The sequence below is a fragment of the Prionailurus bengalensis genome, chromosome B3 (genome assembly GCF_016509475.1).
Source record: "Prionailurus bengalensis isolate Pbe53 chromosome B3, Fcat_Pben_1.1_paternal_pri, whole genome shotgun sequence".
In the NCBI taxonomy this organism is placed as follows: Eukaryota; Metazoa; Chordata; class Mammalia; order Carnivora; family Felidae; genus Prionailurus; species Prionailurus bengalensis.
The window spans coordinates 73992814-74005889 of NC_057355.1; the positions used below are offsets into that span (position 1 = coordinate 73992814).

At 45.8% G+C, this 13076-nt stretch overlaps 1 protein-coding gene and 1 non-coding gene across 3 annotated transcripts; one reads left to right on the forward strand and one right to left on the reverse strand.

The window, feature by feature from the left end:
* Nucleotides 1–605: 605 nt before the first annotated feature.
* Nucleotides 606–9977, reverse strand: PRMT5 (protein arginine methyltransferase 5). 2 transcript variants are annotated; one of them, XM_043555764.1, is made up of 17 exons: nucleotides 9632–9977; nucleotides 8849–8967; nucleotides 8455–8540; nucleotides 8144–8278; nucleotides 7454–7566; nucleotides 7259–7308; nucleotides 5159–5322; nucleotides 4518–4679; nucleotides 4267–4344; nucleotides 4116–4174; nucleotides 3910–4032; nucleotides 3648–3823; nucleotides 2982–3091; nucleotides 2644–2737; nucleotides 2350–2466; nucleotides 2079–2143; nucleotides 606–1160 (listed from the first exon to the last, which is right to left on the reverse strand). In XM_043555764.1, exons 1-17 carry the CDS (start codon nucleotides 9739–9741, stop codon nucleotides 1008–1010), a joined length of 1914 nt encoding a protein of 637 aa, XP_043411699.1. In that variant the 5' UTR covers nucleotides 9742–9977; the 3' UTR covers nucleotides 606–1007. The 2 variants fall into 2 exon arrangements, with proteins under 2 accessions (XP_043411699.1, XP_043411700.1); XM_043555765.1 differs by lacking the exon at nucleotides 8849–8967 and having other exon boundaries at nucleotides 9632–9745.
* Nucleotides 9978–10096: 119 nt separating this feature from the next.
* TRNAR-ACG lies at nucleotides 10097–10169 on the forward strand. The gene has a single exon. It is a non-coding gene; the product is annotated as a tRNA-Arg (tRNA).
* The last annotated feature ends 2907 nt before the right edge of the window (nucleotides 10170–13076 follow it).

Here is a 13076-nt window from a genome sequence, read left to right on the forward strand (position 1 = left end):
AGAGAAGGAACTAAGGTCCATTCTTACATTCCAAGGGCTTCCATAATCCCCACACTTCACTTGCCCCATACGTGCTGCCAAAAACATAGCTGGTTATAACATCAAGAGAGCCAGAGTCAGAGGATCTGTGTTCCAGTCTTGAATACTAACTTCGTATCTATCAGTTTGATTCCTCCTCTGTAAAATGGAGAATTGGACTCTTAGGACTTCAAACTCTCACCTTGTGATTTTATTCAAACAAAACAGGTGCCTTCTTGCCGGCGATGCCTGGATGGCTTCCAGCTTCCCTTCCAAGAGGTAGCAAAGGAGCTGGTGGTGCAGCAGCTCAGAAAAGTGGAAGGGGAGCTGGCTTCACTCACTACTACATCTTTCTCCATAGTGGCAAAATTTCATCCCCAGAGAAAAGCCTAATCACAGGACCTAATGTACAAGACCTCTTTGCAGCTGGCCGAAAAGGCCTACGGCCAGGAGTCCAAGAGTGACCATTAAGCTTCCTGAATAGGGAACAAAGTTTTAGGGCGCTTTGAATCTTGCATAAGGGCACAGATCTGAATATGCCTAGGTTTAAGTAAAGTGTGGGAAAGCAGAGGCAGGGGGCAACAGGGTTGGAGCAGGAAAAGGCTATAACTTCACTTTATTTGTATTTCCTCCCACACAAAACCATCAAAACAGGAACAGAGATGGGCAGGGAAAAGGGCTGAAAATTTGTTCAATCCACATGTTCTCAGGGCTATTCCAGGGAGCGCTTGAGGCCGAATGCCTGTTGGAGTAGCTTCAGATCCAGCACTAATTCCTCCCACCCTGGCCTGAAGTCTTCACAGATTGGTGGCTTGAGCCCTGCAATTAATTCTCATCCTTTGCCCACCTTGATGTAAGGCAGGAAAGCAGACTGAAATGCTCCACTCTGATGGGCAAGGGGAATCACAGCCCACAGATGTACTGCACTTTCTGTGCTACAGGAGCAGAACTTGAAGCTGCTTCCAAGGTCTCAACACTTGTAGGCAGGGCTAGAGGCCGATGGTGTATGAGCGGCCTGTGGGGTTATGAATAGCAGAACAGACTGGTGCTGTCACAGCCCACTCATACCACACCTTCTTGGAATTGCTGCACCGCCAGAAACGGACACAGATGGTCTGGCCTTCGCGTACCGTAATGGGCTGCTGTAAGAAGAAAGACAGGGAGGTTCAGGGTGGAGCTAATGAATTGTATGTGGCAATGTACTACTGAGCTAAGTGTGCAGAGAAAAGGATAAAACATGACATTCCAACCCTCATGAAGTTTATTTGAAGTCTTTCAGAATGAATTATCTGAACAATCAGACACTAAACAAACCATCAGAAGTGTGATGAGTGCTATGAACATGCAGAGAACATTGCGCTACAAGAGCACCTAGGAGGCAAGGCGAACCTAGTTCAGGCAGTCAGTTAAAGTTATCTGACAAGTGGAATGTTTAAGGGGACCTGGAATATAAGTCAGCTGAGTGAAGAGATGAACAAAGAATTTTCCAGGCAAAGGAGGTGTGAAAGCCTGAGGCAGGAAAGAAGACAGGGTATTAGAGAAACCAAAAGAAGGTCCACAGAATCATGATGAGCATTGAGTAATGTACAGAATTGTTGATTCATTATGTTGCACACCTGAAACTAATATAACACTGCTTTGTTAATTATACTTCAATTAAAAAAAAAAAAGGGCTGATGCAATGTAACTAAGGGAAGAGTAGCTGAAAAGACAAGCTAAAACTAGATCACACCGTCTTACAAGGTTAAACCTTTCCCCTGATGGCAGTGGGAGGTCAATGAATGGTATTAAGCAGGACAGAGATATGACAAGATCTGGGCTTTTAAAAGATGACTCTTGCTCAAGGTAGAGACTAGACAGAAGAGGAGCCAGAGGAGATGTGGGGAAGCTAAGGACACAGGCACCGCAGACATCTCAACATCTACAACAGGGATCCAAGAACATGTGGGAGTACCAGAACATGGGTCATACTCAAGCATCCTCCTGAGAGCAGGGAAAGGGCAGAACACCAATGGCAAAAGTTACTCCTTAACCCATGGAGTATTAAAGGTGATTCCTACCTTAATAGGGAAGAGGATGGGAAACCATGAGAACATCCCAGGAGAGTGAGTTTCTGGACGGATACCTGTTTGAAAAAATAATGAAAACATTGAGGTCTCTGTGACTGCTTTTTGCCTGGGTTGAGGGGCGTGTCTTCTGTGAACAGAGAAACAAGTAATCAAAGATCCCCATTCATTGATTCTTGGGCTCCCTGTGCATCTAAATGAAACATTAACAAAACTGCCTAGGTAACATACTCATGCCCTGCCATCCACTGCCCCAGACACTCACTCAGGGTGATGTCCTGATAAAGCACAGTTTCAAAGTAGCCTGCAAAGCCATGTAGCACTGTGTTCACCTCCACAGGAAACTCCAAGGTGCAATAGCGGTTGTTGTCAATCATAGGATCTGTCAAGGAAGAATTATGTGGATGACAAGGGGCCAAAAGCTCTAGACAACTTGGTAAAGCAAGAGCAAAAAACAGGATGGGAAGCCTAGACAGAGCAGACTCAGGATAGCAAGAGAAGAAACCAGAAAGGTAAGCTCTCACCCATCCAGTCAGAGGAGAGTCATGCGGGAACCCACCTCTGTTGGGATGGCTGAAGGTAAAACAGGGCTGGGGCGCCGACAGCTGGTGGAAGTTGTGCAGCCGTACCACATAAGGCATCTCAAACTGGGCCTGTCCCGAGAGACCAAGCAAGAGCTGGAGCAGACAGGCAAGACACACCTACTTCCCCGGGAAAAGAAGCCTGAGCCTCAGGGACACAGAAAAGGATAACATTGTCATTTCAACTTTAGCTTTCCCACATCCCCAGCTCCTCCATCACTTCATCTTCTCCAGTGCAAGAAAACAGTTGATGCTAACGTAGAAAAAGAAGATGACTAAAGAGAAAAGAGCTCTCCAGAAGACAGTGGCTCTTTACCTCAGGGTCACGGTCCTTTTCCCGACAGGCGCGGACCTCATTATACAGCTTGGAGGAGGAGATGGGAGCCAGAAAGGAGGTATACTCCCCAGGGATGCTCACACCATCATCTGGAGAGTAGGAGGGTCATATTAGTTCCCAAGGGATGAAAATGGTGCGTCTAACTGAAGGTTCAAACCTCCTACATCAAAGCATACCACATGTGACAACATGGAGCTGTCTAGGTCTGTTTTGTCTAGGTCCTTTCATGAGAAATTCTACTTTGAGGTTAACTTACAGAGACACAGGTTAAAACTGGAAAGAACCTAAGATATTCTAATCTAGTGGTTCTTAACTTCTGTAGGGTCATAAAGAACCTTGGTATATGGATGAAAGCTAAGCCCAAGGTACATATTACATCAGCTCAGGGAATCCACAGACCTCAGACTTAAGGAGGATCTGCTCTAGTCCACTCCTCTCATTTTACAGATGTGAACAGTGAGGTTCAGAGAAGTTACTTCATTTGCTAAGGCAATGACCCAAGTCCAACCCACCTTCCTTCAAACCTTGTCACCTCCTCCTAGGCTGCTGCTGCCTCACTCAACCCGCCCCCGCCCCCCAAACTGCCACGGCCTTCCAAGCTGAGAATCCATTCCCCTTACTCAGCACACCCCAGCCTAGAGGCACCTTTTAAGAAGTGTTGGGCTCCATCCAGGCACTCAGGTGACAGTTCATTGTCAGCAAAGGAGCCCAAAAGCTCACTGACGATGATGTCTGCTTTCTCTGGAGCCACCCATTCCCGCATGTCCGATGAGACTACGGTCACCTGGCTTCCCCATTCTTCAAATTGCCAGTTCTCTAGCCTATAATAAAGATAATGCAAGTGAGGACACTGGTAAGAAAAACTGGCACTGGAGACAAACTTCCCAGCAAGGAGGTTGCTACTCACGTCACCACGGCATTTGGGTTCTTCTCCACAGCATACAGCTTTATCCTCCGGTCAGCCTGCTTGGCTGCCCTCAGAGAAGCATTTACCAGGGGACCCCGGCCTGCTCCCAACACCATTAGCACCCTAAGAAAGAGGAAGGGTCAAGCTGACTTAGCAGATAGAGAAGAGGTATGCAAATCTCTGGGATTGTGGGCAAGAGCACTCACTGGACATTGGTATCCTTCTCTTTGTCAGGCACTCGATCTAACAGACATTTATAGATGGCCTGGTGGAGGAAGGAGAAAAGACCTCATGGCTATGATCCCATCTTCACCCAGGACATCCCGGCCCTGTACTTGACCCAGACCCACACTATACCTGCTGATATTGAGAGTATTTGATGGGGTCCTTTTCAAACACTTCATATGTCTGAGATTCCAGATTGTCCATCAGTGGCTGACGAATGAGAGGAAAAAGGGAAAATAAGTTAGCCAGTTTCTGGCAAGGGCAACACACCAGAATACCAAAAAATTTCCCACTGCTTCCTGAGCTCTGGTAGGATTTTAGGGCACCTATGGTCAGAGACTCTTCTCCCACACCTCCCTCCTCTCAGAATACTCCATACCCACCTGGAGTGGGGACTGCAGATAGTCTTCATAGCCCTTGGCAAAGAGTTCGTAAGCATTGGGTGGAGGACGGTTCTGGCTCAAGTATTCCAGGTACTGGAGGTAAGAACAGAACTCCTTCTCTGAGTGGTGGTTGGTGCCTGTGATGATGAACTGCACTTCCAGCTGTGAGAGAAGTCAGACCATCAGGTACAGTCCCCGAACCAAGATTCTGGGATATTGTTATGGCTTATGGCCAAAGAACCCTGGCGTAAAATAAGGCCCAAACGATCAGTCTTCCAGTTCAACAGATCTCTCCAAGTATCAACACAACAGCATGAAGCTTCAATAAACTTATAAAGCCCTCTAATGCCATATAAGCATCATCCTGACTCAAACAGCCCCATCAATCCTCACTGTAACATCTTAAATGAAACCTTCTGCAAAGTTCTCATGAGATTTGGTTCCTTTTGAAATGTTCTGGGGCTCCTAATCCCATTCGCCTCTTTGTTCTCAAGAGCTCCAATTTTGATGAAATCGCTCCCCAGAAACCAGAAAGGAAAAGAATCAGCCTCACAGAAAAAAAAAAAAAAAAAAGCACCACACATATGTGAATAAGGCAAGAGGATTAGCTGGAGTATCTTTGGAAACCTTCTACCACCCACCTTGAGGAGCCGGAAGATCAGCCTCTGATGCATCTTAGAAAGAACAGGAAATCCCTTCTTATTGGTCAGGAAAATGCTGGTGGGGAGAATGGCTGCTTTGATGGGCTCCCCAAGCCAACGATCAATGACATGGTTAGATGGGAGGTCGGCCCCAATTTCAAGAGCTACACGAGGGAAAAGAAAGTTAACTACTATATAAGAAGGCTTTCCTTGCTTTTTTGTGCAACATCTGTTTACTCCTTAAGAGCAAGGCCTACTGAGACATAAAGTAGCAAAACTGCCCAGCAGCCTAGTATACATGAAACTCTTTTTTTTTTTAAACGTTTTTTTTTTATTTGAGACAGGGAGAGACAGAGCATGAACAGGGGAGGGTCAGAGAGAGGGAGACACAGAATCTGAAACAGGCTCCAGGCTCTGAGCTATCAGCACAGAGCCTGACGCGGGGCTTGAACTCACAGACCGCGAGATCATGACCTGAGCCGAAGTCGGCTGCTTAACCGACTGAGCCACCCAGGCGCCCCTGAAACTCCTGGTTTTTTTTTTAACTGTATCCAGCTCTATTAAAGATACTTTTCATAAACAATCATGGTATTTCAGGCAGAACATGGGCAGACAATGTTAACAGTATACAGCAACTTTCAAACTCCTTTCTTTAATGGACTACCGAAGTCAGAAAGCCATTTCATAAAACCCAATGAAGTCTTCATTTGATGCTCTGAACAGGGAAAAGTTTAAAGAAATTTTAATATTTTATTTATTTTTGAGAGACAGAGACAGCACAAGTGGGGGGAGGGGCAGAGAGAGAGGGAGACACAGAACTCGAAGGGGGCTCCAGGCTCTGAGCTGTCAGCACAGAGCCCAAAGTAGGTCCCAAACCCATGAACCGTGAGATCATGACCTAAGTTGAAGCCAGACGCTTAACCGACTGAGTCACCCAAGTGCCTGAACAAGGAAAAGTTTAGAGTAAGGGTTGACATTTCACATTTAGCATGTTGTTAAACAACTTTTCACAAGCCAACCCTGACTTTGAAATGAAAATGGCAGAATTATCAATCTGATGCTCCACAAGCTAAAAGAGGAACTCTTTTGAGGGATGCCATCTCCATGGTGACCCTGCAAAGTCCAGATTGCCTGACATACTGGGAACCATTTTGACACTCGGGTCAGGTTCCAACAGGTCTCTGGGTTTAAGGAAGTCAAATCTATGTTGAAGGCAGAGAAGGAGAAGAGGACATAAAAAATGAATTTTAGTTTTTCCACACCATAAGGTGTCTGTGCCAAGGTGGCTAATGTGTATCATCATCAAGGAATCCCTCCTCCTGGGAACCAAAGAGGAAGTTTCTCAGAACTAGAAGGGAAAGGTATTTTCTCCCCCTTATCAATCTAGCTTCAGAGATATTCAATTAGTGACATTTGTCTTCCCCCTAAATAACAATGAAGTGTTCTGTGTACTAACAACATAGCTTAAAAGAAAAAAAAAAAAAAAAAAAGTAAACCATGGATGCCTGTGTGGCTCAGTCAGTTAAGTGTCTCTTAATTTCAGACCAGGTCATGATCTCATGGTTCATGAGATTGAGCCCTGCATTGGGCTCTGTACTAACAGCGAGGAGCCTGCTTAGGATTCTCTCTCCCTCTGCCCCTCCCCTGCTCGCTCGCTCTCTCTCTCTCTCTCTCTCAAATAAATAAATAAACATTAAAAAAAGTAAAAAAAATCTTCATTTTAACAAAACTTAATAAAAAAGTATTTCAAGCTGTAAAGTCACCAGAAGTACATAGTTATCAAAAATGCACACATTTCACTTGGCATCTCCAAAAACTCCTAATTCTTTTTTTTTTTAATATTTATTTAGTTTTGAGAGAGATATATATAAGAGAGAGGGGGAGTGTGTGCAGGGGAAAAGCAGAGAGAGAGGGAGACAGAGGATCTGAAGTGAGCTCTGTGCTGACAGCAGAGCCCAATCTCACAAACTATGAGATCATGAGCTGAGCCGAAGTCGGATGCTTAACCAACTGAGCCACCCAGGTGCCCCCAAAACTCCTAATTCTTACTCGCAGGAGGTCAGAGAAGGGATACCTATCCCAGTACCCTTGTGGACTTACCCACCGCAATCCTCTTGCTATAGTCACACAAGGTCCGGAAGTTGTGCCACCTGTCGGGGTCAAATACAGAAAAATACTGTCAAATATATATAGCTCACCAATTACCACAGCTCGAGGAGACCTCCCTACAGTCTCCACCCTATACCTCCCCTTATCCTCCCCTTTGCCCTGGCACAGCAGCAAAAGGAGACATACCACATCCATGTCTTCTCCTCTCCACTGTACTCCTCTGTGTGTGTACTTGGTGCATTCTCAATTATATCATCTCTCAGGTCCTCTGGGGCCACCAAGGGTACCCGCATCCAGAACTGCACATGAACAAGTACTCTATTTAGAACTCTTTGGAACTCACTAGGTCCAGAAAGCTTCCTTCAATTAAAAATATCTTGATCCACAGGGCACCTGGGTGGCTCAGTTAAGCATCCCACTCTTGATTTCGGCTCACAGTTGTGAGATTGAGCTCCGTGTCAGGCTCTGCGTTGATAGTACAGAGCCTGCTTCAGATTCTCTCTCCCTCTCTCTCTGCCCCTTCCCCACTCGTGCTTGCTCTCTCAAAATAAACTTCAAAAAAAGAAAAATCTTGATCCAGCTCACAAGTTAATCCTTTTATGTTTTTCCCAACTTGTGGTTATATGCACATGTACACTTACCTTGTGTATATCCTTATGTAAATACCTGCCTTGTCCTTTATTGCAACTGTAAGTTTCTAAAAATACCTATACATTCTATATATTTTATAACAGTCTGCTTACCACTTTTAGATGCTGGTAGGCAGTACTGACATGTCAGTTCTCCCAAATGCACTCTTTACTCAATGGCTAGGAACAAGAAAATACCTAGCAGACTATTGTAACATGCAGCAGAAAGGGAGGCCCTTAGCCATACCATGGAGGAGTGGTGGCCAGTGTGGATGTGGTTGGTCAAAACCCTGGCCAAGTTTGTGTTATCTTCCTGATTTAGGGGCAGCAGGAAAGCTGGAAGACCCAAATATGCCCCAAAATTCAGCTCCTGTAACATGGCCTGGAATGGAGATCAAGAGGAAAAGGTTAAGAGCTAGGAATCCAATTAGCTTTAATTGAATTATATTAGATTTACTAAGTTATGGGAGAAAAAAAAAACAAAACTGCTCTTTGCATCCAGCGTGGTTATGAACCTGACCTCTAGACAAATCCATTGGATTGGTGAAACAGTCTTACCGCCTCGGAGTTCCTGCGGATCTTCTCCACTTTTGAGTCTGGACGAATCCATGGAGAAAGCTTTCCCACAATTAGCGTATTCCAGTCTGCACTCCCCCCATCCAAGAAAGACAAAGACTAAATGAGGGTCAGCACTTTACTTGTTCAATTTCTAGTTCTTAACAGGGAATAAAGAGTAGAGATGAGAGATAAAAGACTTTTTCTATCACAGATATGGGATAGCCTGATGCAGAATAGACTACAGCTTTTACCAGGTAAGCAAGAAAACAAGAGTTATCTGTGTCCCAGGACTAACCAATATATCCAAGTCAGGAAAGGAGGAGAATGAGGGCACTGTTAAAGCAGAAGTTGTTACTGCCTCTAATAATTAAGGGGCATATGGGATGGTCCCTACCCCTTCCTGACAGCAGTAGGTCTGATCGTGTCTGGGGGCCCGGCCGATTCTTAGCAGGTTCCTGAGTGAACTCCCTCTTGAAACGCGGGTGGAAGACAGGCATGCAGAGGAAATCAAACCTACAACCGCGACAGACCCAGAATCGTCATGTAAAGAGAGCAGCAGTGCCCAGAAATCCAAGCAACTGGATTAGGCTATCTCAATTCTGCACAACCCTCTCAGCTGCCATCAGTCACCCGATGGGACTGCTGAGTTCAGCCCACCTTGGGGCAGATCACTTCCGCTGCACTGTGCCTCAATTTCTCCCCAAAACACAGGCATGGAAAAAGACAAGGAGAGAAGATAAAAATCCACCCCAAGTGGATTTCTACTCTGCTGTCACCGGTTTTCCAGGATCGTCACATCCAGATTTGCCCCAGTATCGCCCATGCCTTCCCCCTTAAGATTTACCTCTTCTCTCTCTAGCCCCCTGACTCTCCCTCCCACTCTCAGACTGTAATCCCGCTCTCCAGGGCCTTGGAGATCTGTATGTTCGCTTTTCGAGTTTACCTGACAACTCCCCCGACTTTGGGGCTCAGTGACCACACACCTCCAGTAAGTTTTTTTTTTTTTCTTACGCCCCAGAGCCTAAGGCTCTCCACCCACCCGCAAGGAGTAATGGTTTCTCCCGCCCTAATCTTACTCCGACCCCCTCACCCCTGCTTCTCGGGGATGACTAGTCTGTCCCCCCTTCGTCCCCGAGTTCGGAGCCCGCATTCCGCTTGCAGAGGTCTGGGCCCTCACCCCTGCTTGGCCACAGCCCCCAAAGTGTCAGCTATTTCGGGGACGCAATTCAGGTCCCTGCCGCTGGACACGCGGCTCCCACCGGCACCTCCGACCGCCATCGCCGCCATCTTTTCCCTCGCGCTGTCCACGCCGGGATTCCTTGATATTAGCAGCCAATCAAAAAGCCAGAAAAAAGCCCCCGGAAGGCGGGATGAGTCGCCCTAACAACCAGAGCGTCTTCCACGGCTTCAGAGCGAGAGGCGGAGGGGTGGGGAGTGGCTCCTCCCGCCAATCCGCGGGCTGCACAGTGGCTTACGGCGTGGCTCCGGAAGATCCACCAATCTCAGGGTCTGGTTCTCGACGAATTTCAATCTCCCAGAATGCTTCGTGCATTCATAGAACTCCGTCAAGGGACTACACGTCCCATGAAACCCTGCAATATAAGCTTGAAGTGTCATCATTGAGCGGAGTGTAATTGTCTCAGGGCCAGTGGCGCAATGGATAACGCGTCTGACTACGGATCAGAAGATTCCAGGTTCGACTCCTGGCTGGCTCGGCGGGACTGAGACTTCTTTATTGCATCGCATGCGACACGGCCTTAAGCAAAATCTTTTAAATCTCCCTTCCTTTCCTTACACTCTTAGAAGTTTCCTCTTTTATCTTTTCGCACCTTCGTTTTATAGGTCTTAATTTGACTGAGTTCTGCAGCCATCTTATGTCAGCTTTTTCCGTCCTAATTCAGAAATGACTCTTGTGTCACTACTTGCTTAGGTCCATCTAAGCAAGAGAATTGAGTTAATGGCTGGTGCTCTTAAAATGGGCTTTGTATGGGCCTTCGTATATTTACAAATAGATTGTGGAAACTCAGCCACTAATTCCTTGTGATTTTATATCTCAACACAAAAGGTAAACACACACACTCACACATTCGTGGTAAGGGATTACAGCGAAGAGGAGTCATGAAGTGCCTGGAGGAGGCCTGGGAAAATATATACACTCTTGTTAGAGGAATGGAAAGAAGTAGAGGAATGAAGCAAGGGAAGACACGGGGAGGAGAAAGGGAATACCTGAAGGCGGGAGCCCAGAGGTGTTGAGGGCCTGGGAGCAGGGATGGAAAAGAGAACACAGTGCAAAAAGCCCGAAGAAGGAGGCGTTGACAGAATTTAGGGACTGCTTCGCAGGGCTCCAGGAAAGAGGAGTCTGGGTTCTGGCCTCTGTGAGTGAAACAAGAAAGGAGAGAAGCGGGTTTAGGGAGAATCAAAGTTCGGGTTTGGAAGTGCTGAATTGATTGGGCGCCTAGGGGGCGCTGTGTAATAGAGAGTTGGATGAACAGTGAGTGATCTGATCTGAACCAGAGAAGATTTGGAAATGCCAGAAGAGAGGTAGTGATGAAAGCCACGAGACTGAATGAGATCATCCTGGACCGTTGCGGACAAAGTCCTTGGAAACATGGAAAGGGTGTGGATAGGATAAGCTCTAAAGAGCTCTGGGTGCAACGATAAATGCTCCAGAAGGACGAAAGTCAAAAAGCCAAACAACTAAGAAAAGGCATACAAAAAGCCTCAAGTGGTTGGAAGTGCTTTTGTCCCATCATTACTAGTACACCTACTACAAACTACTACTAGTAGACTTTATTTCTTTGCTTAAGTTTATTTATCTATTTTGAGAAAGAGAGCACAAGCAGGGAAGGGGCAGAGAGAGAGGGGGGGAGAGAATCCCAAGCAGACTCCACACCATCAACACAGAGCCCCATTTGGGGCTCTGACTCACCAATCATGAGATCATGACCTGGGTAGAGATCAAGATTCGGACCCTTAACCGACTGAGCCACCCAGGCACCCCTAGCACTTTATTTGCTAAAACAGTTTTAGATTTACAGAATGGTTGAGCAGATAGTACAGTGAGTTCCCATGTGCCTCCCCAGAACTCTCTTTGTTATTAAGATCTTCACATGTATGGTACATTTATTATAATTCAGGGACCAATATTGATAAATTATTATTATCAAAGTCCATAGTTTATTCAGATTTCCTTAGTGTTTACCTAATGTCCTCTTTCTGTTACAAGATCCAATCCAGAATACTGTGTTACATATAGTTGTCATGTCTCCTTAGGCTCCTCTGGGCTGTGACAAGTTTCTCAGTTGTTCCTTGTTTTTGATGGCCTTGATAGTTTTGAGAAGTACTGGTCAGGCATACTATAGGATGCCCCTCTGTTGGAATTTAGTTTGTCTGATTGTTTTCTCATGATTAGACTGGGATTATGGGTTTGGGGAGGAAGATCACAGAGGTGAAGTATCATTTTCATAATATATCAATAGTACATACTATCAACATAATTTATGACTGTTGATGTTGACCTTTATCACCTGGCAAGAGTAGTATTTATCAGGTTCCTCCACTGTAAAATTACACTCTCCCCACCCCCTCCCATCCTGTGCTCTTTGGGAGGAAGTCACCATGTGCATCCCACACTTAAGGAGTAGAGAGTTCTGCTGACCCTCCTTTAGGGTGGAGTGTCAACAATATTTATTTGGAATTCTTCCCTGCAGGTCTTATGAGTAGGTGGTTGTCCACAGGAAGTGGGTGAGTGCTCTACCAACATTTTAAGAGGTAAAGAAGAGTTTTCAGGAGGCCTGCTTGTTCTCTGCCCCAGCTGTGCCCAACCAAGCTCTACATTCAGAGAAGACTTATGAGATGTGGTTTCTTCTTCGGAAGCTAATTATCTGGGTTGTGGACCATCTGTGCTCCTGGCATCTTCCTCCTGATGTCAAGCTGGTGCTGCTCTTGACTGTTGGTTGTTAACTAACCCATCCATGAGTAAGAGAGAGAGAGAGAGGAAAATCTATAAAACAGTAATGTCAGTTTTGCCATCATTAAAATAATTTTCAAAAGAATATGTGTAAAAAGGGCTTGGAATTTGTTTGGCCTTAAAATAAATTCACATGGGCTGCATTTCAATTCTCTGTAATGTCTTTGGTTTTTCATTCAAGATGGCCTCAGCTCTAAGGCAAGCATGATGCTGAACAGCTCACAATAATTCCATACCATGTTGTTCCCACTCTTTCCTGCAGCACTTACCTGTGACTTAAAAAAAAAATACAGCAAATACTATGGGTCTATCTATATGAACCAGAGAGAAGCAGAAGGCAAGGAGTGAAAAAGATACAGAGAACTTTGTCAAGGACTTGGCCCTAAGCATAAAGTCAGAGCTGGCAAACAAAGTCTGTCTTCTGTTCTGACTCCCTCTGCCCTGCCCTCCGTGCTGAACTCTTGTGCTCAGAAACATGTAAGTCACTGATAGAAGGCCTCCAGATCCAAGCCTTTGCTGAGATGAGGGTAGGGAGATGGTAGGACAGTGGGGCAGATACAATATTATTTTCTCCCAACAGGAGCCAGTGACCAACAGGCAAAGCACTGGAAACTCCTCTGGAAAGGAAACAGTATCCTCTCCCAGATAGTTC